The 22,308-nt window shown below is 35.8% G+C and overlaps 1 protein-coding gene across 1 annotated transcript in view; it reads left to right on the forward strand.

Moving 5' to 3' along the window:
• zmat4a (zinc finger, matrin-type 4a) overlaps window positions 1-22,308 on the forward strand; it is a 186,767-nt gene that overhangs the window by 149,828 nt on the left and 14,631 nt on the right. The window contains exon 6 of the mRNA XM_056457848.1: window positions 8,318-8,414. Within this exon, the coding sequence (XP_056313823.1) occupies window positions 8,318-8,414 (97 nt within the window). The remainder of the gene's footprint in view (window positions 1-8,317; window positions 8,415-22,308) is intronic.

Here is a 22,308-nt window from a genome sequence, read left to right on the forward strand (position 1 = left end):
ATGAGAGAGACTTCATCGGAGTCTTCACTGCTCGACTCTTCATTGCTCATGTGTTCTGTGGGCAGCGCGACAAGCGGAACGGATAGCTAACATTGATGGATGCCCGGCGCTGCTCTATTATTTCACCTTTTCAAAAAGCATTTGAGAGGCGGCCTGTCAAAAGGCCAGCCGGGAGTCACCACAAGCTACACAGTTCTGCCAAATCCTCTCAATGTCAGGACCCAAGACTGTGTGGGGAATAACAGTAGGATGGGTGTGTTTATCCCATTATTAAAATACATTGTCTGTAAACATACGCGATCATCAAGAAGCCCAGGCTGTATCAGTGCCATAAAAACCTAGAGGAGATACTAGCTGTGGTTACACTTTATTTTATGGAGTTCCTGACTATGCAATTAAGTACTGAGTATTATTGATCAACAAAATGTACTCACTATTGGATTGGGGTTAGGAAAAGATTTGTATAGGGTTAGTTTCAATTACTGTGTGCATATTTATGGCTATAACAGAATGTACATGTAAACGGTTGCCACAATACTGTAAAAATAAGTGTCATTGATTAATTTCATGCAGAACTGAGCAGAAATAATGTTATTTTGTAAATGCAGGAATTAAAATATGGCTAAGTACTTAATATTTTACTTGATCTGTTTGATGCTGGGTAATACACATATTTGTTTCTATGCACTAAAAATTACAGCCATGGCATTTTAATAAAATAAACTGTCTGTAAACATATATGTTAATAGTCTAATAATTAGCACACACAGACTCCATTGATAATCCTTTATGCAAAATTCTGATTAAATTTCACAAATTTGTAATGTATAAAAGCAAGTTAAACACATTTTAAATATTTAATATAGTTTATATTAAATAGAGTATTTTAAAATCCTCTTGGCATGCAACTTATGTTGAGTTACCTGTACAGATGCAGACCACCTAAGCCCCTTTCACAATACTTATTTACACAAGAATTATTAGTCCCCCTTTGATATATATATATATATATATATATATATATATATATATATATATATATATATATATATATATATATATATATATATATATATATATATATATATATATATATATATATTTCCCAAATGATGTTTATGAGAGCAAGGAAATTTTCACAGTGTGTCTGATAATCTTTTTCTTCTGGAGAAAGTCCTATTTGTTTTATTTCAGCTAGAATAAAAACAGTTTTAATTTTTTTATGAACCATTTTAAGGTCAAAATTATTAGCCCCTTTTTTTAGATAGATTACAGAATGAATCATCATTACACAATAACTTGCCTAATTACCCTAACCTGCCTAGTTAACCTAATTAACCTAGTTAAGCCTTTAAAAAAACCTTTAAAAAGGCACTTTAAGCTGTACAGAAGTGTCTTGAAAAATATCTAGTAAAATATTATTTACTGTCATCATGGCAAAGATAAAATAAATAGTTATTAGAAATGAGTTATTAAAACTATTATGTTTAGAAATGTGTTGAAAAAAATCTCCTCTCCGTTAAACAGATATTGGGGAAAAAAAATAAACAGGGGGGCTAATAATTCTGATTTAACTGTATATATAATCTCAGGATTGACGCAGGGAATAATATCTTTTGGAGTAGATCTCTAGCTACTGTAGTAACATTGCTGGTGTCAGTCCGGGAATGGATGTCGTAGTGATGACTTACTGTAGTTCAGGGCCAGCCCGTGGCATAGGCAGTATAGGCAAATACTAAGGGCGCTGTACATCCAGGGGGTGCCAGAAATGGGGGATGAAAAAAACGTGTAACTTTCACTATTCTTAAAACTAGTTGGTATTATGACTTATAAAATAATATGCCCACAATAATTTAACTGCATAGTGCAAAGCCTACTAAGTAGTAGTAGTATTAAATAATGATAATATAGCTTAATCACCTAAGACACCCCCATCCCCATCCAAATAATTAGATTTACCTGCTACACGGTGTTCGTTTTTTTGATTGGTCAACAAGATCAACATGTCAAAATGCCCCAAACTGCCTGGTGCACAGGGGAGGCAAAAAAGAAAAGAGGAAGAAAAGCGCAACAGAGGAAATGTTACGATAAAGATGATTATTTTGCTGTATCCAAGCGATGATTGATAACGCCATTAACAATTAGCATGACACATACCTGTCAGCCCTCCCGTTTTTGCCCGATATCACGTTTAATTTTCCCATATTTCCCCCGTATGTTTAATCCTTATATGAAAAGTGAAAATACCATCAATACAGAGCCGATCTCAAATGTGATAGAATTGCAAGAGCAATTTATTTTGGCTTGAAAGCACATTAAAATGAATATAAAAACGTCTGCATTCACTTTCTTTTTCTATTAAAGCTGTGCGTCAATCGTCGCAACTTCTGAATTCAGTGTGTGCATGCTGACTGACAGATGCGCTCCGTATGATAAACTGTTCCCAGATCAGCTTCTCTACACGCCATTTATAGAGGAACGAAAGTTTGGGATACTTTGGTGATTTGTATGTGTGTTTAAACAGACAAATACACTTAAAAGCATGTAAACATGTCCGTCCTGCGTGTTTTATTTTAAACACAACTAATTTTCTCTTAAATGAGCACAAACAGTTACTAAAGTAGTCGAATGCTTTCATTGTAGATCTGTGCATTCATACAGTGACACCTCTGTTATCAAACAAAACACAATGAGAAATTCATTTGCTGCTCTTCACTAAATAACAATAGTGACTTTAATCAATATGTAAATACAATAAAAAGTGAAGTAGATTTTATAGCTTTATTTAATTTCTGTATAGGTCATTGATTTTAACAGGCTAAATCTTTTATTTTATTGTCAATATTTTCTAATGTTTGCTATGTATTCTAGCATTTGAAGCTATTTGTTGTCCCGTATTTTTGACATCCCAACGTTGACAGGTATGGCATAACATGGTTTGCTAATCAATAAATAGCTATAGTGCTATCTGTTAGGTTTAACGTCAGCTAATGTTATGGAAGGGCATGGATGTTATGGAAAATAGTAATAGTAATGTAACAACCCTCATCATTCCTTCCTCAAGCAAATGTGTAAATATTAGATCTATTCAGCAATAACGTTAAATGCATTGGCATATTTATCTGACGTTTTCCCAGCTTGTAGTAGTCGAACAAAAAGCTATTTAGTTTCTTATGACTATATGTACACTAGCAGAGGAATTTACTGCGATGTGACGGGGCGCCACCTGAAATCTTGCCTAGGGCGCCAAATTGGTTAGGGCCGGGCCTGCTGTAGTTATCATGCAACACTTTAAACTGGTGTTTTGAATACAGAACATTCACTGGAAAAAAAAGTGTAGAGACAAGGACACTTCTCAGAATCAGCACTGAAACTGAGATCCTTCGTAAATCCAGTGGGGCTGTGAGATGCGGTTATGTATGAACAAATTGTTTTAAAATGGCATGTTATCAAAACACTTCTGAATTTCTGAGTATTGCATCCTTCTTCTTCATTCTTCTGCTCCTTCCCGTTTTTTTTTTTTGTCAGCCTTGTTCTTGCGACTTGTACATAAGACTATATATTACATCCTGTTATCAATGTAGTCATATGTGGTAATTTTGGTAAAAGTAATACAAAAGTATTGTGAAACGTTACATTTCAGAATATTGTAATGTCACTAATTACATTCAAATGACAGTAACAACAAACATATAATGTATTATATTTTGGAAGTAACTTGCCCAGCTCTGCCCAGCACACATGACCCATGTATTTTCCAGTGTGAAAGAGCTTTAGTTGTTGTTTTTACAGAGAATTCAGCAACCCCCACCCCCAGCCGCTTTCTAAGAATTGGTGCAGAAAATGCATTCAAATCTGTTGATTCTTTCTTGGCCATCCACCTGAGACAACTGTTGTCACACTGTACAAATGTTAAACTGCTGAAGTCCAAAAATATTTCGTTTATGACTGTGTATCTAGATATATTAAAAAGTTGTGGAGGGAATGGACGTTTTTTGCTGTGCTTTTCAGTTTCACTGTTGCTGATGTGATTAGCAACTTTTAAAAAAAATCTTGCTGGCTACCCAGTGGCAGAAATAATCAGACTCTTGGGGATTACAGGGACAGCCGAAAGGAAAGCTTTGTTCCCAGTCTGTCAGTGTCAGTTTTTTTTGACCAACCTGCTGCAATACATTGCAAATGCATATCAACAGAGGCAGCACACTCTAGATGTATGAGAATGTGTACAGTTATGCATGATGTTGAGTCAATAGTAAGACGTTAATTTCTTCATCCCCTTTTCTTCCAGACAATGGGTTTAACTCAATTTGGTGAGGAGGGGAGTGCAAAGGCCATTTTTCAGCTGCAATATCATTAGTGCAACATGACAGCAATTACACAGGACGCTTAATCCATAACGGGCACAGGCAGGAACTCACACTAATAGAGAGTCAATGTGTCGCGGAGTCTGTTCAGTGTCAACACACACAGAAGATACTATGTAAAGGTTTAAATTGCATTTTGGGTTTCCCTTTTTTTCCCTTAAAAAATATGCCAATAAAAACTTTTTATAGCACAGAGTAACTAACTACAGGTCTGACTATAAGTGATCATTGCAAAAAAATGCTTTTCTTATTTAGATTTTTTGTCTTGTTTCTAGTCTGAATATATACTTATTCTTAAATCAAGAAGCATTTTATAGACAGGAAAAACTTATTGTCTTGATTTAAAAGTTTTTCCTGAAAACAAACAAAATAATCTGCCAATGGGGTAAGCAAAATTATCTTTTAATTTTAAATTGAAAACAAGATTATTTTTCTTACACTATTGGCAAATTGTTTTGCTTGTTTTAGGGTAAAACTCACTCAAGTTTCACACATTATTTCTCAAAACAAGAAAATATATATATTTTTTTGTCTAGAAAATGCTCCTTGATTAAAGAATTTGTAGATATTTAGACTAGAAACAAGACAAAACCTCTAGGTAAGAAAATTCAATTCAATTCAATTCACCTTTATTTGTATAGCGCTTATACAATGTAGATTGTGTCAAAGCAGCTTCACATAAAAGGTCACAGTAAATAAAAGCTTTTTTTGCAGTGATGAATACTTCTTTTTTTCAGTATCATGACTAGAAATGTATTTTTTAGGGTTTTGTCATTGAATTTTATTATATACAGTTTATTAGCCCCCTAAATTATTAGACCGCCCCTGTTTATTTTTTCCCCAATTTCTGTTTAACAGAGAGAAGATTTTTTTCAACACATTTCTAAACATAATAGTTTTAATAACTCATTTCTAATAACTGATTTATTCATCTTAGCCATAATAACAGTAAATAATATTTGACTAGATATTTTTCAACAGCTTAAAGTGACATTTAAAGGCTTAACTAGGTTAATCAGGTTAACTAGGCAGGTTAGGGTAATTAGGCAAGTTATTGTATAACGATGGTTTGTTCTGTAGACTATCAAAAAAAATTTGCTTAAAGGGGCTAATAATTTTGACCTTAAAACTTTTTTTTTTTTAATTAAAACTGCTTTTATTCTAGCCAAAAAAGACTTTCTCCAGAAGAAAAAAAATTATCAGATATACTGTGAAAATGTCCTTGCTGTTAAACATCATTTGGGAAATATTTAAAAAGAAAAAAATTCAAAGGGGGGCTAATAATTCTGACTTCAACTGAATCAAATCAAGCAGCTTCAACTAATTATTTTGTCACTAGCTCCACAGATTTCTATAATTTCATTCAGTTTCACTCTTTAATATGCCACTTGAATAGTTGAATTGTTAACTCCAGCTTTACAAATGTTATATTGGGTAGATTTGTGTTTATTTTTTGGGTCCGCATTAAGCATTCTGAATGTTGACAACATTTAAAATGAATAATCAGTTCAACTCTTCCGTCTTCTTACTAAACCTATGCAAAATATTAGTCCCACTTGAATAAATTTGTGCTTCGTATATTTGATTAATTGATGTTTTTACACCAGCGTAGCAAATTAAGCTATTCAAAGAGACATCGCACATGGACATTCATTATTAATGACAGAGCATCTACATCAGCAATTCACTGACCAAATGATTTACTAAAAAACATGCATGCATACATTAAGGCACATTTTTTCTAGTTAAATATTGACATAAATAATGTTTCCGAGCAGTATGCATCTTAAATTAGAGTTTTAATTTTGTATGTTTTTGTAGCCAGATGAGTGCTGACATTGCCTAATTGAAAAATGCTGTAATTGCTTAATTTTTAATCTTACGATTCACCATACGAACTACTTTAACATACAGTATGAGCATCTTTAAAGTTTTAAAGAGGCTTTCCCCATACTGAATGACAATAATATAAAGCATTATTCTGTTTCAGCCATGTTTCATTCTACTGATTTCCTTTTTATCTACTGTATACAAGACAAGAGCGCCATGGTTTCTGGGTGCAACAACATCAGTTCCCCAAACTGCATTGCGAGCCACATGGCCTTCTCAAATATTTATAATGTCTCTTGACACACACACACACATACTGTACACACACAAATGCAAGAGAACACAGGACCCCCCCCCCCCCCCCCTTCCTCAAAGGTCCCTCAACATGGATCACATTTCATGCTGGGACCTTCCGTTTTTAAAAACAACTATGAAATTACAATAGAAATAAATACAAAGCCTTGGTATTCCTATGTTTATGTCTGTTTAATTGATTCTCCCCACACACAAACACACACACACACATGCCTGTGCGCATAGATACAGACACATACACACACACACACACACACACACATTCCCTCAGGGTCTGGTAATCAGGAGAGTTGATCAGGCAGAACTGTGAAACACAGGCGCTCAGTGACCCATGTGAGTCTCCACTGACTCACACACACAGACGAGCGCCGTCTCATTCCACAATCAGACCTTCTGCTCAAGCCAATCACACGAGAAGACTTTATTGATCCCTCTGCTTTGATGGACAAAAAAAAGTCAAAGGAGAGGCTGTTTTTATGCGTCACACCAAAATATGATGAATGAATATACACTCACCGGCCACTTTATTAGGTACACCTGTCCAACTGCTTATTAACGCAAATTTCTAATCAGCCAATAACATGGCAGCAACTCAGTGCATTTAGACATGGTCAAGACGATCTACTGAGCATCAGAATGGAGAAGAAAGGTGATTTAAGTGACTTTGAACATGGCATGGTTGTTGGTGCCAGATGGGCTGGTCTGAGCATTTCAGAAACTGCTGATCCACTGGGATTTTCAACAATTTCTACGGTTTACAGAGAATGGTCCAAAAAAGAGAAAATATCCAGTGAGCAGCAGTTCTGTTGGCACAAATGCCTTGTTGATTCCAGAGGTCAGAGGAGAATGGTCAGACCGGTTCCAGCTGACAGAAAGGCAACAGTAACTCAAATATCCACTCGTTACAACCGAGGTATGCAGAAGAGTATCTCTGAACGCACAACACGTCGAACCATAAGGCGGATGGGCTACAGCAGTAGAAGATTTCTGCTGAGACATTCGGATGGTAGGGTCACAATTTGGCATCAACAACATGAAAGCATGGATCCATCTTTCCTTGCATCAACGGTTCAGACTGGTGGTGGTGGTGTAATGGTGGGGGATGTTTTCTTGGCAAACGTTTGGCCCATTAGTACCGATTGAGCTACCTTGTTGAATCTATGTCACGAAAGATTAAGGCAGCTCTGAAGGCAAATGGGGGTCCAACCCGGTACAAGTAAGGTGTACCTAATAAAGTGGCTAATGAGTGTATATTATAATCTGTCCTTTATTTTGTCCTATAGACTTTTGAAAATAAAGTCTAACGGTCAATCGATGGTTGCATGAAGAATTTATTACAGCCATAGAACCTTTCCATTCTACAAAAGTGAAAGTAAGGTTCTTTAGATTATGTTTGTCAGAGTAAGAAAAATTGAAATGAATTAAAAATTGAAAATGTCTTCACTGTTTGATCACCCTCAGGTGGTTTCAAACCTTTATGAGTAAGAAAAACAAATACCATGAAAGACAGCGGTTACAGGCTTCCAGCTTTCTTCAAAAATATTGTTTATTGATCAACAGAGGAAAGAAAGTCAAACAGGTTTGGAAGGGTCAGCTAACGGCAGAATTTTCAGTTTTTGGGTGAACTATCCCTTTAAGAGTGTAAATGTCATAATTGTCATGATATTACAAGACATAGGGCTACATGATGAGGATTCATCATGGGTAAATTGATTTTTGGTTTTTCGTACTTTGACTATGATGTTATGATTATATGCATGTCTGTTTGTACGTGCTAAAACAAAACGTATGCGTGTGTTTCTCTGTAGGTCTAAAACGCAGCTACACATGTGACGTCTGCAGTGTCACGCTGAATTCAGTGGCACAGTATCATGCACACCTGCAGGGCTCAAAGCACCAAAACAAGTAAGTACAAAAATAAAAAATTCTGACAGGTTTACTGAATAGAGAAAGTTAGCATTAAAGCAATGTTTTGAGCGTGAAGTTATGTGAGTGATCTACTGATGATAAGCATATTTAGAAGCATTTAATGCAACAGCTGATTTCTGTGATGACCAAACTTTAAAGCAGAGCAAATTATGCCAAACAAGCAGAACAGATGAAGAGGTGCACGGAATCTACTTAAAATACAGGTGTAAAATAGCCTAAACGTTGTGAAATGGTGCAAAAACTGGTAAATTAGCTAGAAAATTTAGTTACTGTTGATATACATGAATGATGCTTGTCTTAAAGAGCCCCTATTATGGGTTTTTGAAAACGGCTGAAGTTTAAATCTGAAAGAGCATCATGTTTAAAACTATTGATTCTCAAAAAAAAAAAAAACAGTTGTTTCACAGTTGTTTATATGATTTGTCTTGGTTCCAAATCTTTAGTGATTTCACATTGACATTGACACAAAACATTGCCTTAAGAGGTGCCGGAACCAGGAACCCATCTTCCCTTCAAACACTGTGGGAGAGTGTGGGGGATGGGATTAATCATGACTGAAGATGAGTGATCACTGTGAGATGGCTCAAGATGTGGAGCCGTGGGGAATAAATAGTTGAAGGTCATTTACTACAATACCACAATAACGCCAAACTTGTGTTGTGTTTGTTCCTGTCATTTTTCTGATGATTAATACAATAACCTTCCCTGCAACTTGGGATTTGCAAGCCGTTTGTTATTAAAGGAAGGAACAGCACTTGAGACTATTCATGTATGGCATTTTGTCAAACTTGACAGGGACTTTGTCATTACATAGTTCATATATGGAGTGTGATTAAATGATTGCCTCCTTGTTTTGAACATGAACAGCCTGAGGTATCAAGACATTTGTGCTGCCATTACATTACAAACTACAGGAGACGGTAAATTCTTCAGCAGGATAGCACTCCCTTCTCATACTTCAGCCTCCACATCAAAGTTCCTGAAAGCAAAGAAGGTCAAGGTGCTCCAGGATTGGCCAGCCCAGGCACCAGACATGTACATTGTTAAGCATGTCTGGGGTAAGATGAAGGAGGAGGCATTGAAGATGAATCCAAAAAATCTTGGTAAACTCTAGGAGTCCTGCAAGAACGCTTTCTTTGCCGTTCCAGGTGACTTTATTATTAAGTTATTTGAGTCATGCAGAGATGTATGGATGCAGTCGTCCAAGCTCATGGGAGTCATACACAATATTAATTCTTTTTTCAGTGCACCATGACATTATATCCTGTACTGCAGCGGTACCCAACAGGGTGGTCCCGGCTCACAAGGGGGCCTCAGGAAGCTCTGTTTGGGGTCGCGTCATATTTTTAACGAGTTTTTGCAGTGAACAATTAGGAGAAGATCATGTTGCCTTAGTACATTTTATCCCCTGGCTGACCAAAAAAATGGACTGAGTTTTACTGATTCACCTTCAGCAGCTAATATTTATGACCCAAGCATACTGGACCATAATGGACATTTCGGGCCACAGAGATAGCAATACTGGAAACACGAAATGTAGGAAATACCAAGATAGTTATCTGAACTATGGTTTTATTTCATTTTCTTGAAGCAAAGGGTCCCTGACTCAGCCACAGTGCATTATCTAAGCCAAAGTTCTTGCTAAAGAATGCATTAGGCTATCCAAATTAATAAGACATTTGCAAATGACTCTATCCCAATACCACGACAAGCCCAGAGCATTTTTTGAGCGCAAGGCAAAAGAATTGACACACACCCAAAATGAGATATAGGAAGTCACAGCTACTGACAAGAAACGTTTAAAAAATTAAACTAATTGGCAACTAATATAGGGCCAATTTAAAGGCCAAAGGCTTACATTTTTCAGTTACATATGGCCTACTGATGTTTTGCTTTGCCGTTTTTTTAAAGACAACATTTTTTGTCATCCTTACTGCAAACTTATATGAGCGATATTATCAGGAAATATTACCTTACATGAACCTTACAATATTTTCCGGGGGAAAAGGGGGTCTCAGGCAAAAAAGGTTGGGAACCACTATAAATTATTTCTGTTAAAGCTGCTGTATGTAAGTTTTTGACCCTTTTAAAGTATAAAAATACCATAATATGTTTACAGATATTTAAGAAACATGCCAAGTAAACATTCTTGTTTATCTACAAAAACAATGCTGAAGTCAGACATTCTGCTTTGAAAATGTATTTTCTGTGTATTTGTTTTGGTAATTCTAACCTACCGAATGCCAGTTTAGTCAATTGTATTTCAGCACCGGGTTGACTGGGTGGAAAACCGTGTATTTCATTCAGTCATTCAGAAAGGCTCTCAAAGCATGCGTCCGTGACCGAAATGTGACCTCCAGTGGACAGTAACAGCCCCGAAATGAGACAGATTCAGTTCCACATGAGGTTACTAATTAGCAAATGATATAAATATTACCAACATAAACATTAGGTGAGCAGGTTACATTGTAACCGCGTGTATTAACAACACGCTTCGTGACGAGATACGCAGATGAGCAATTTGGCTGTTTGCACCAGACAAAACACGACAGAAATGCACAGAATATGCACATACTCACGAAATGGTAAGATTTATAATCTATTTAATGCATATTAACCCTCTTTAACATTATTAAATATACATGCTGAATCACGTGTTAAGTTCTAAATTCAATTTCAAACGGTTTATTTTATTTTCAAGATCTGAGTTGAATTATCTGCAGCTGCTTTCAGTAGTATGGTAATAAATGTCATGTAAAATGGCATTCAAACTCTAATTATTAGCATTTAACACTGAATAAAGCACATGAAGTTTACCTGAGGTGATCATTGTCATAGTTTTCTGTTGTTCACCTGTGAGAAATAGATGCCGTTTTTCAATTCGAGGTGTCGGTTAGGACAAAAACTCCTTTTAATAAAAAGTATTAAAAAAGTGTTGCTTTTATTTAGAACACGGTTTAAATCACTGGCTCCTGTCCTCAATCTGGCAACCCGCACTTGCTTTTGTTTTGATCCAGGAGTGCAATATGTAATTCAACCACTGGGTGTCAAACTTACAGACTGCACCTTTAAGTGACAAGACTTTTGTCTAAGCAAAGTCAGACCTTACTGACCTAATTTAATAATTGAAAATCAAGGCATGATTATATTTTATTTTGGTAAAATAAACATAATCTAGAGGCCTTTGCCTTTCATATAAGCCACTTCTGATACCAATTGATCAACTAGAAGTCAAGTTATTATTTGTTGTTCCTAAAACTTGGATAGACGACAAGACTTTTGTCAGGTAGTGTACTATGTAGTCTGGACGAGGCACTGTTGATAAGCCATGGTGGATGTTTTCTTTCCGTCTCACACTGAATGTAGATGACCAATTACAAGAGACTGGGTCATCAGACTAATCACTACAGATTAGTGTCAAGCAAAGGAGAGGTTTGGAAAAAAATTAATCGCTAAACAAATCATATGGGAGTAACTGAGATAATTAGGTAAAAACAAATGCATATTACAAGACAATTAAGGGGTTTTTGACCTTGCGTGCATATCAACCCCTTGTAAGCCCAAAACCTAAATATGACCTTTTATAATGCATAATAGGGGCTCTTAAAATCTCCTGTAGCCTAGTGATTTAATCAGAACTTCCCTTTCTTTCAACACTCTGCTCCAAGTGTATGTGAAGCTATTACAAATCAGCAGTTTGGTACTGACCCCAGTTCCTCTGTTTACACACACATTTGGGTCACTGACTGTTCATACATTAGGAGCACATCCAAAACTGAGATTTTACTGAGCTGTCGGCTCTCTACTGCTAATTAAACATCTACATAAAATCAGCTATTCCATAACTCTGAGCTCTTTTTGAAAAGCGCATCCAGACTCCATCTAAATAGCTGCTGGATGTCCTGGCCTTTTATCATCTTCTGTCATCATAATGGATGTCTTCCCTGTGCTGTGATCCAGTTGCAAATGTTTTGGGGTTGTCCTGCACTGTTGCCTGCTGATCCTTATCTTGTTGTTTTGTTTTGAGTGGACAACCTCCATGAATTGACAGAGTAAAACAAATACATATTAGCCATGTTTACATGGACACTTTTTGTGTTCAGTGATTGCATTGAATCCTTGTTTATCATGCATACACTGCATTAATAAACATTTTTTTCACTTATTTAACTGCAGTTGTGCATACAAGCCAGTTCATTTTGAGTTATGTTCATATGTCCCCTTTGAATTTTTTTTCTTTTTTAAATATTTTAAAATGATGTTAAACAGAGCAAGGACATTTTCATATTATATTTCATAATATTTTTTCTTCTTTACCATCATTATAGAATAACTTGCCTAATTACCCTAACCTGCCTAGTTAACCTAATTAACCTAGTTAAGCCTTTAAATGTCTCTTTAAGCTGTATAGAAGTGTCTTGAAAAATATCTAGTCAAATATTATTTACTGTCATCATGGCAAAGATAAAATAAATCAGTTATCAGAGATCAGTTATTAAACTATTATGTTTAGAAATGTGTTGAAAAAAAATCTCTCCGTTAAACAAAAATTGGGGGGAAATTAAACAGGGGGGCTAATAATTCTGACTTCAAGTGAAAATGGCAACGTACAAGACATATATGACCTGCATATAAGACACAGCAATAGATGTAAAGAGAGAGAGAGAGAGAGAAAGAAAAAACGTACAAATCTTTAGAAATTAAACAACATTATCAGTCTTTATGTTTTTTTAGAAAAAAAAGACAGGATCCCACATTTTATCAAATTTCACAGAATTCCCAGAAGTGGTATATCCAATTCTTTCCAAATGTAAAGTGGATATGAGTCCAAGAAGCCAGTCAGAAAAAAAGAGGCCTAGCATTTTCTTCCAGAAACAAAGGATAATTTTCTTAGCTATGATAATGCCATACTGAAAAGGTAACCGTACATTTTGGTTGAGAGTCACCTGAAAATCTGGCCAGCCAAAAATAGCTGCCATTGGGTCAGGGAGTAAAACACAATAGTAAACCTTAATTAACTCTGAATTTGAACACAGGACCAAAACACCAAGATGTGCTAAGGTACCCTTAGCAGCTTTACAATCACATGTGGGGGAAACCGAGGGATAGAATTTACTAAGCTTTGTTTTAGAATAGTGAAGTCTGTGTAATACTTTGTACTGAATAAGGTTGTGTCTAGAATTTATAAAAAATGAGCAAACAGATAAAACGCATTGATCCCAATCAGTCTCAGAGATTAAAATCCCTATAGGTCTTCCTCTCAAGTGACTTTCAAATGAAGGGAGAAATCTGTTCTGTTTTTTTAAAAGAATTAACAAACAAAGAGGTTAGGCCCCTAGCATTTGGAGAGTTTAAAAATAAATGGACCCTTTTCACAAGACTGTTATGACACATTTAACAGTCATTATAATCTTAAATCCTTAAGCTTTTTTTTGATATTTAGATTATTATTATTTTTTAAACATATGAACATTTATTCATTCATTCATTTTCTTTTCGGCTTAGTCCCTTCATTAAACTGGGGTCACCATAGAGGAATGAGCCGCCAACTTATCAAGCATATGTTTTGCGCAGCGGATTCCCTTCCAGCCGCAACCCATCACTGGGAAAATGAACATTTAAATGCATTTATAAATGTATTATGTCATCTTTGCGTCAAATTACAAAAAACTAATTACCGCTCATGCAAGGTGTTTAATGCAGCGTCTATGGGGCTGAGAGTAAATTTGACGTTATTCTCTCCTCTGGCTGCCATCATCAGTCTCACACTTTTTTTTTGTTTTTTTGAAAGTCTTGACAACACCATCGTTTTATTATTTCAGCAAAAAGGATTGAAAAAAATATATATATATATGTATTTGTATAAATATATATATTTGTTGTACTCTCCCATTCACTGCGCTCTAAGTTTACCCAACCATGACACTTTCTGCTACTGGGAAACCCAAAAATGTGAAAAGGGTCTATCAAATAATTTGCCTTCCAAAGATACAACATCAAAATCAGGAATATTTAGATGGACATAGTTTAAAAATGAGAAGGAGGGAGGCTGAATTTCTCAGAGAGTTGTGAAAAGGAGGCAAAAATATTATTCATGTATAAATCTTTAACATTAGAAACTCTTTTATCTTGCCATATCATGTCTTGCCACAAGCATCATTATAACAAATAAGAGTACATGGGGAGGCGTTTGATAACTTTTTAATTTTCTGATTCAATACCATTTTTGATAGAGTTTTTAAGAATGAAATTACTTTTAGGAATCTCTTTGTTAAGGATTTGTGCTGGAAAAAAGTAAAGCAGAAAGAAAGGAATGGAAGGCACATTGTTCTATCGTTAACCAAGAGAAAGTGTCTGCTCGAATGATAGGATTACATTTTGTTCATAAAAAAACTTACTAAACTCTGTGAATACAGACACATAAATGCAGACATTCACATGAATGTATGTACATTTATTTCTAAATATCTTGTCCTGTGTACCTTATAAGAGTTAAAGAGGTATACAAGAAGAAAATGAGTATATGTACTCAGTGAACCTTTTAAATTTCAGACAACTTTTGACCTTATTTGTTTATTCATTTATTTGGCAAAGAAAATAGCTTCAAAATATACTGCTCCCTGTAGCCTGCAGTGCTGGAAATGGTTTGCATAAATTGCTGATCCTCGCAGTGATTAACAGAAAAAAGGTCAACACTTAAACCATTAACAGGACACTGATCTTATGTTCATCACAACAGTCTATTTTAGTGCTATACGAGCTCAGGAAAGCAGAGTTGTTTTAATTGTGTGTATGTGTGTGTGTGATAAAACTCAATGAGGAAATTCAATTTTTGCTTTTTTGTGGGGGGATGGAGAAACAAATGACCCTCTGGTGATAAAAGAAATGATAAGACTGTTGATCAATAGACTGAATGAACCTCATCCCCTTCCCTTCTGCGCTCAATCAAACACACTCCTGGCCAACAAGCCGAAAATGTTGCCTCTGCCAAATTGAGAACAACCTTGTATTGAGTAATTGAGTTCAGCTCTGAGGGATGTGTGTATTATCCACTCTCCATTAGACTGTTTTAATTTGTGGGAACACATTTCTCAGGTTTGTCTGAGGGCATCGAATTGCTGATGATTGGGAAATCTCTGTCAAACAATGTTTGTGTGATATATGGTGCAGCAGGTAACAGTGAATGGTACTCTAAACATGAAATGAACCAATATGAAGTGCACTGTATAAGCTATTTTTTGTTGTCGTTATTTAAAGTGCGTGTTAGTAATATGCACCTTGGCATATCATCCACAGTGTGCATAAATGTTTTTATTACACAGACAGGGATTCACAGCAGCACACAATAGCCCCTTTCACACAGTGATACCAGTAAATATCTGGAAATTTTCCAAAATGACTTTACAGGTAAATAATAATAATAATAATAATAATAATAATAATAATAATAAAAAAACCTTTTCACACCAATAGTGTCTGCACAATGCATTCAATGGAGCTAGTGACGTCACTGTGAGGGGTAGGGTTAGGGGCGGGGTTAGGTTAGATGTGGGCATTAAATAGCATTGCATGCAACTTAGATTGCATTTGCACCAGGTCTGCATCCAGACCCCTTTTGTTCACACAGGCAAAGACGTTCTAGAATTTTTCTGGAAAAGACGTTTACACACCCATTCCAAAATACTGCTAAATTCTGAATATGAATGTGAATATGTCTGAATGTTCTGATTGGCTGGAGTGACGTCCCACGTCAGCGCGGCCTAAACTTGAATGCGCTCTTTCCGGCAATTTTCCTTCAGCGTTCACACAGAGCAGCATTTCAGCAAATTACCAGTAATGTTACAACTTCTCTTTCAGGAAAATTTCCAGAATGAATTTACCTGTATTTTCGAAAAGAGCCTGTTCACACATACAGTCTGGAAAATTGCCGGTAATTTTCTGGAAAAGTCTGTCTGTGTGAAAGGGGCTAATGATCTTTAAATATTAAGGATTAAAAGGTCAAATATTTATTGTCTACATTAAAAAAATAATAATATGGATAGTCATTGCATGAATTAAAATCATCTCAACTCATTAAGAGTATAAGGACAACCCTTTTAGACCATGCGCTGGACACACAGACCATTTTCCCATCCTTAAAATAGTATAAGTGGATTTGGACAAGCCTTAAGTTGACCTTAGACCTTGTGCTTTGATCAGGCTTTCCCAACCCTGTTCCTGGAGGCACACTAACAGTACATATTTTGGATGTGTCCCTTATTTGACATATTAACTTCAGGGCTGTTTCTCTTCAGTGATCTTGCATCCTCGTGTTCTCATGCAATGTCATCATCAACTGCCAAAGTTCAGTTCCAAAACTCAAGATCGCAAGAACGGAGGACACGTGAAAGTTCCCGGATGTGTTCTTGATATTATGGATGCATCGATGCAGACTTGAGCGCAAAACCCGTTGGAGAAGTCACATAAGTCATTGTGGCTGAATAAAGAAGGTGAGAAGAGCAGCATTTTTATATAGATTTATTATTAAAGTTCAGAGATATAACTTATTTTTCTCAGGAGTTTACCTAAATGAGATAGTGAAAGTAAACATTACCATGAAAACCTTAATAGAGGCATAAACACTTTAAGGGTGTTTATTTGCTAAAATTCGTATAAAAATCAGTTTTTTTTTTTTGTAATGTGAAAGTATATTTGTAAGGTTTTTGTACATTATATATATTATAAAGTGAAAAAATTATATTGTTGTATGAATGCTGTAATGTTTAAATTGTGTTCTGTTAAAATAAAATAAAATAAAAATAAAATACGTGACCATCAGGAAGAATGCAGAATCTCATTTCTCAGAGGACGCATTCTGTGTTCTCACAGTCTCCTGAGCTCATTCTTCCAAGGTAACCTGGCAAGACCGGTCTCCACAAGAACACGAGTCCGTTCTCTGCATTCTAGGAATTGACAAACAGCCCAGGTTTTAGAGTCTCTTCTAATGTTCTGATGAGTTGATTCAGTTGTGTTTGATTAGGAAGAGGTTGAAAGTGTGTACAGTTGGTGTGCCTTCAGGGACAGGGTTAGGAAACACCGGCTTAGATCATTAAAATAGAGACATAAAAGTTTAACATCTTACTCTTACGCACTAAAAATCTTTGCCCAATCTTGAGTAAAATATGGACAAACCCAATTGTTAATTGAAAATGTAACTTTTTCACCACTAAAAAAAAAAGTTTTGTTTTGTTTTGTTTTGTTTTGTTTTGTTTTGTTTTGTTTTGTTTTGTTTTGTTTTGTTTTGTTTTGTTTTGTTTTGTTTTGTTTTGTTTTGTTTTTGTTTTGTTTTGTTCAAATTAGCTATTTTTACTGTAAACAGAAAGCATCCTTATTGGATAAGTGTAAATTTCCTAAAAAAAATCTCTGAATGAAAAAGAATATTCATATTCTATGAATTTCAGAAGTAAATGGTTTTCGCAATTACATGACATTATGGTGATTTCAGGTGTAATATTGTTATATTGCAATATTGTTAAAGAAAATATAAAGAAAGAAACATTTCTTATTAGCAACGTTGTGCTGTGCAGTATTTACTGTATGTGGAAACTGATTGTTTTTTTCTGCTTTCTATTATGAATAGAGTTGGAAACAACATTCATGTAAAATGTAATGTTTCATAGCAAATTTTTGATTTATACTGTTGCTATTGTTTAGCTTAAAGCATCTTTGCCACAAAAAAAAAAAAAAAATCCACAAGATGTAGGAAAACTGAGAAATGACGTTTTAAAAGTGAATTTAAAGCATAATATACCATTGTTAGAGAAAATCTAAAGCATACATAATGTGATTCAGCTGAATGCTGCTTTATTCAACAGGACCTCCCAAAGAAAATTGGTTTTCTATAGCTTTGATCTAAAGGCCACTTAACGCCACACTAAATTCAGAGATCACTTTTAATCATTGTTTCTGGGCTCTTTCTGTACTGTGCATTCGTTTAATGCTGGTTACACACAAAAGCAAGTGGATTCTGTCTACATGTGACTTCCAGATTAGCACACAGGAGACAGATGATAAAGAGAGGACATGAGGCTGTAGGATACGGACAGAATAAGAAAGAGGGAAAGACTCATTCTTCCTCTACTCCAGTATCAATAGGTCAAGCCTAGTTGACAGACTCATTACCATGGCATCATCACACTCCTGTCGCACCATCCATCAGTGTCCACCACCACCACACACACACACACATGCAGCATGCTTCTTACATACAGAGACACACCTTTCTACTTTACCCTTCACACTCCATCTCCAGTGCAGTGTTCAGCACTTCTGGTTTTTGACAGGTTTTATTAAATAAGCATTGATTGAAACTTCAACTGTTGTTTCCTCCCAATGCTTGTGTCTTTTGTTCTAGGGTCTGTGTGAAAACTAACAACTTTCTGAGGGAGAATATTTAACCTCTTTTCTACTATCACTCTATCTTGGCTTAACCGTTCCAGTCTGTGCCTATCTGGGCCAGTCAGTCCGAGTATGGTTTCATTTTCCAATGTGATGCTGATAACGGAGCTCTGTGGAAAGCATGAAAAGCATGGAATTGGAAAGTCTGGAAATGCATGAGTTGTTGCCTTGGTGACGCAAGTGTAATGTAAACAGAGATATGGAAGAGAATTTGGGGGCTTGTTTTGGGAAATTCTTTTTGTCTGATATTTACCAAATTGAATTGCAAAAAATAAATATGTAGCACACCTCCACTCAGCTATAAATAAACTGGGAGCCAGGCAAGAGTGGCAAGGTCACACACACACACTGGACACACAACTGGAACATTGACTTTTGGAACACCTGCATTTTCTATGAATCGTTCGATATAAGCTATTCTGAAAATGTAGCCCTATACACATTTCTGGAGATCGCAAATTATGTAGCCAGTAGCGAATTATGTGCATTTCATATTTAAACAAATGCTACGGGGCGGTATGACGCTGTTCCTTTCTCGCTTACCAGTTGACCTCTAACCTCCGTATGGACGTCTTTCCTGCTGTTATCAGTTTGTCCGGTAGTTCGACACTTATGTCGGCGGACTTGAGACGCAGAGCGAAGTTGACCGCAACAATAGGGTTCGAGTCAGGTGAAGAACAGTTCCAGAAAGTGGGTAAGATAAAAACAAAAGCTAAAAGATAAAATAAACAAATAAATAACAGGGCGAAACTGGTAAAATCTGAGAACGTAGTAAAAATCAGATGAGGGCTTTTCTTTTTCTAGATTGCTTTTTAAAACTGTCGGTTGGGATGAAGAAAGGGGGTGGGCAGGTCAATCAGTGCTTTTGAAAACACTATTGGTTGGGTTTAGGGAAGGGGGAGGGTGGGGGATCGGTTGATTGGTCAGTCAGTGAGTCAGTCAGTCGGCAGCGGCCTCTGGTGGATTTACTTGAGAACACCAGGCACGAATGGCACTTGCGAGAGAAATTTGAGATCTGAAAAAGTGTACACATCAGCCTCTGGTGGATTCGCGAAAACATAAACTGCAAAAAAAAAAAAAAAAAAAAAAATGTAGCTCCTGGGACGTATTTTGCTCTCTCCAGAAATGTATATAAGGGTACGTAATCAGAATGAGCCTGGGTTGAAAGTGTTTGGCACAATTGTGGAAAAGTTGCTAAAATTTTTTATTCTACTGTGAAAATGTTAATTTATAACCACCATAATGGTGTTTATCTTTATAGTTTCTGTCCACCAATCTTATTAGGTTTGAAAATGGTCTATTTTTCAGGTCTTAGTCATGTTTATACTATTTTTATAATGGTATCAGAATTGCAGCAGTTAATACTAATACCATATGTCCAATACCAGTTTCACAGTTATCGACTGAACTAGTAGTAACTGTTAGTAGTCTGTCTGCTTAATATAGGCCAACAGTAAATAGTACATTTGCAAGTATGTCATCTTATACTTCTAGCCTTAGGCCCAATCCCAATTCTACCCCTTAGCCCTTACCCCTACCCCTCATTTTGCGCTTTCATGTGAAGGGGTAGGGGTATCCCAATTCTCTTTAACTTGAAGGCGTAGGGCTAAAAGGAAAGGCTAAATGGCCCTTGAAACAGATTTTTCAGGACCACACTAGAAACCAAATGGTATGAAAATTCCAGCTAATACTTAACAGCTAATACTCTAAAGAGCACAAGTTAGCCTGTAACTCCAGAGTTACTAATAGTCAGCAGAATTTCTAAAAGAGAAAATCTAAATAATAGTTTTTGGACTTCTGCAAAGCAGTTGTGTCTTTCTTTCAGCAATTTATATGAACTGCAGAAATGGTGGCAAAAAAATTTTTAGTATTAGTATAGTATTTAGTATTGCATATGGCTACAAGTAATGAGCCATATGCAATACTATTTCTGCTCTTTATTAACATGCATTCAGATGCAATTCTTGTGACAACTTGCATTTGTATTTCAAAGAGGTTTTTTAGTGCGATGGGCAGTAGGGACACTTCAAGTAGGGACACTGCTAGCTTAATTACATTTCTCAGTAGTGTGGCGGTAGCGTCGCTACTTTCGAAATCCAATAGCTTTTCAGTAGCGAAGGTATATTTTAGTCAAGTAGCGCAGGAGCATCCACACAAGCTACAATCACCAATCGCGGATCAATAAGTGATGGCACCGACATTCACGGAGCTGTGAGGCCGGTGTCTAGCTGATAATAGTAAATCCATATGGACGTGAGATTGATGAACACAAATTTCTTCTGCTTTTCGGTGGTCGACAGCAAACATTTTGGTCAGTTACTGCCACCTCTCGCTCCAATCAGTGATGTCGCTAATCAATCATTGGGCTGACACAAGAAACTTACTACATTATGTAGTGTAATTTATTAAAAAAGAGTTGTAAATATATATACACAATATAGTGCTTATTTCTAAAGATTTCCCTTTGCTATTAATTACTATAGTATTTTAAATGTGTAACACTTGGTTTTATTGGATTTGGATTTTTTTTCTGTTATATACTGTAATTTGTTTCTGTTTAGAACAGCATATTATTTGCAGTAAATAATTGAACTGAACAATTATGCCTCATATGTGTCAGAACTGACATGGATTGAAGTTGCTTCAATTTAAAAATGAAAATTGCAAAATAGCTTAGATGTAGCTAAGCTACTTTTGCCAAGTAGCTTTTAGCTTAGCTTGCTACATTTCCCAGAGGGTAGCTTTTAGTGAAGTTAAGCTACATTCTAAGTAGAATAGCTATTAGCTTAGTTCACTGCATTTTTAAGTAGCTTGCCCAACACTGGCGATAGACTAGTATATCGAATGAAAAAACCCATGTTATATGGCATTTCTGATTTTGAACATAATCTATATATTGGTACAATATTGCAAAATATAAATACCATATTTTAGTGCACTTTCTCATAGTATTTCTAGTAATGATCATGTGTTGACCACTTGAAAGTTTACGCTATGAAATCAATCTTATCAAATGCATTTTGGTCAAAAGCAGACAGTATCAAAATTTTGCAGACCTTATTTAGTCCTGTATTTAGCATCGTCCAGTTTCACATTCACATAAATATCATAATGCCATCTGTAATTGGTGCCAAATATTGTTATCCATTTCACTGATAGCTCCCTAGAAAGGTACAAGTTGCCATACTGTCCCTCAAATCCAGCTTGTCTCAATACATAATCTAGGTTAAATAAAAACAAACCCACACATGCTGGCTACAAATCTCAATTTATTACCTGTCATAAACGACAACTTAAAGATTATGAATGAGCCTATATAATGCACCAGGGATCCGTCTGTCTCCCTTTTGTTTTTTAGTCGATTAAAGATTATGTTCAGTACATTAAACTCAATGATATATACAATACACCGCCTGCCTTATGAACTTCTCAT

This window comes from Danio aesculapii, chromosome 5 (genome assembly GCF_903798145.1).
Source record: "Danio aesculapii chromosome 5, fDanAes4.1, whole genome shotgun sequence".
Classification (NCBI taxonomy): Eukaryota; Metazoa; Chordata; class Actinopteri; order Cypriniformes; family Danionidae; genus Danio; species Danio aesculapii.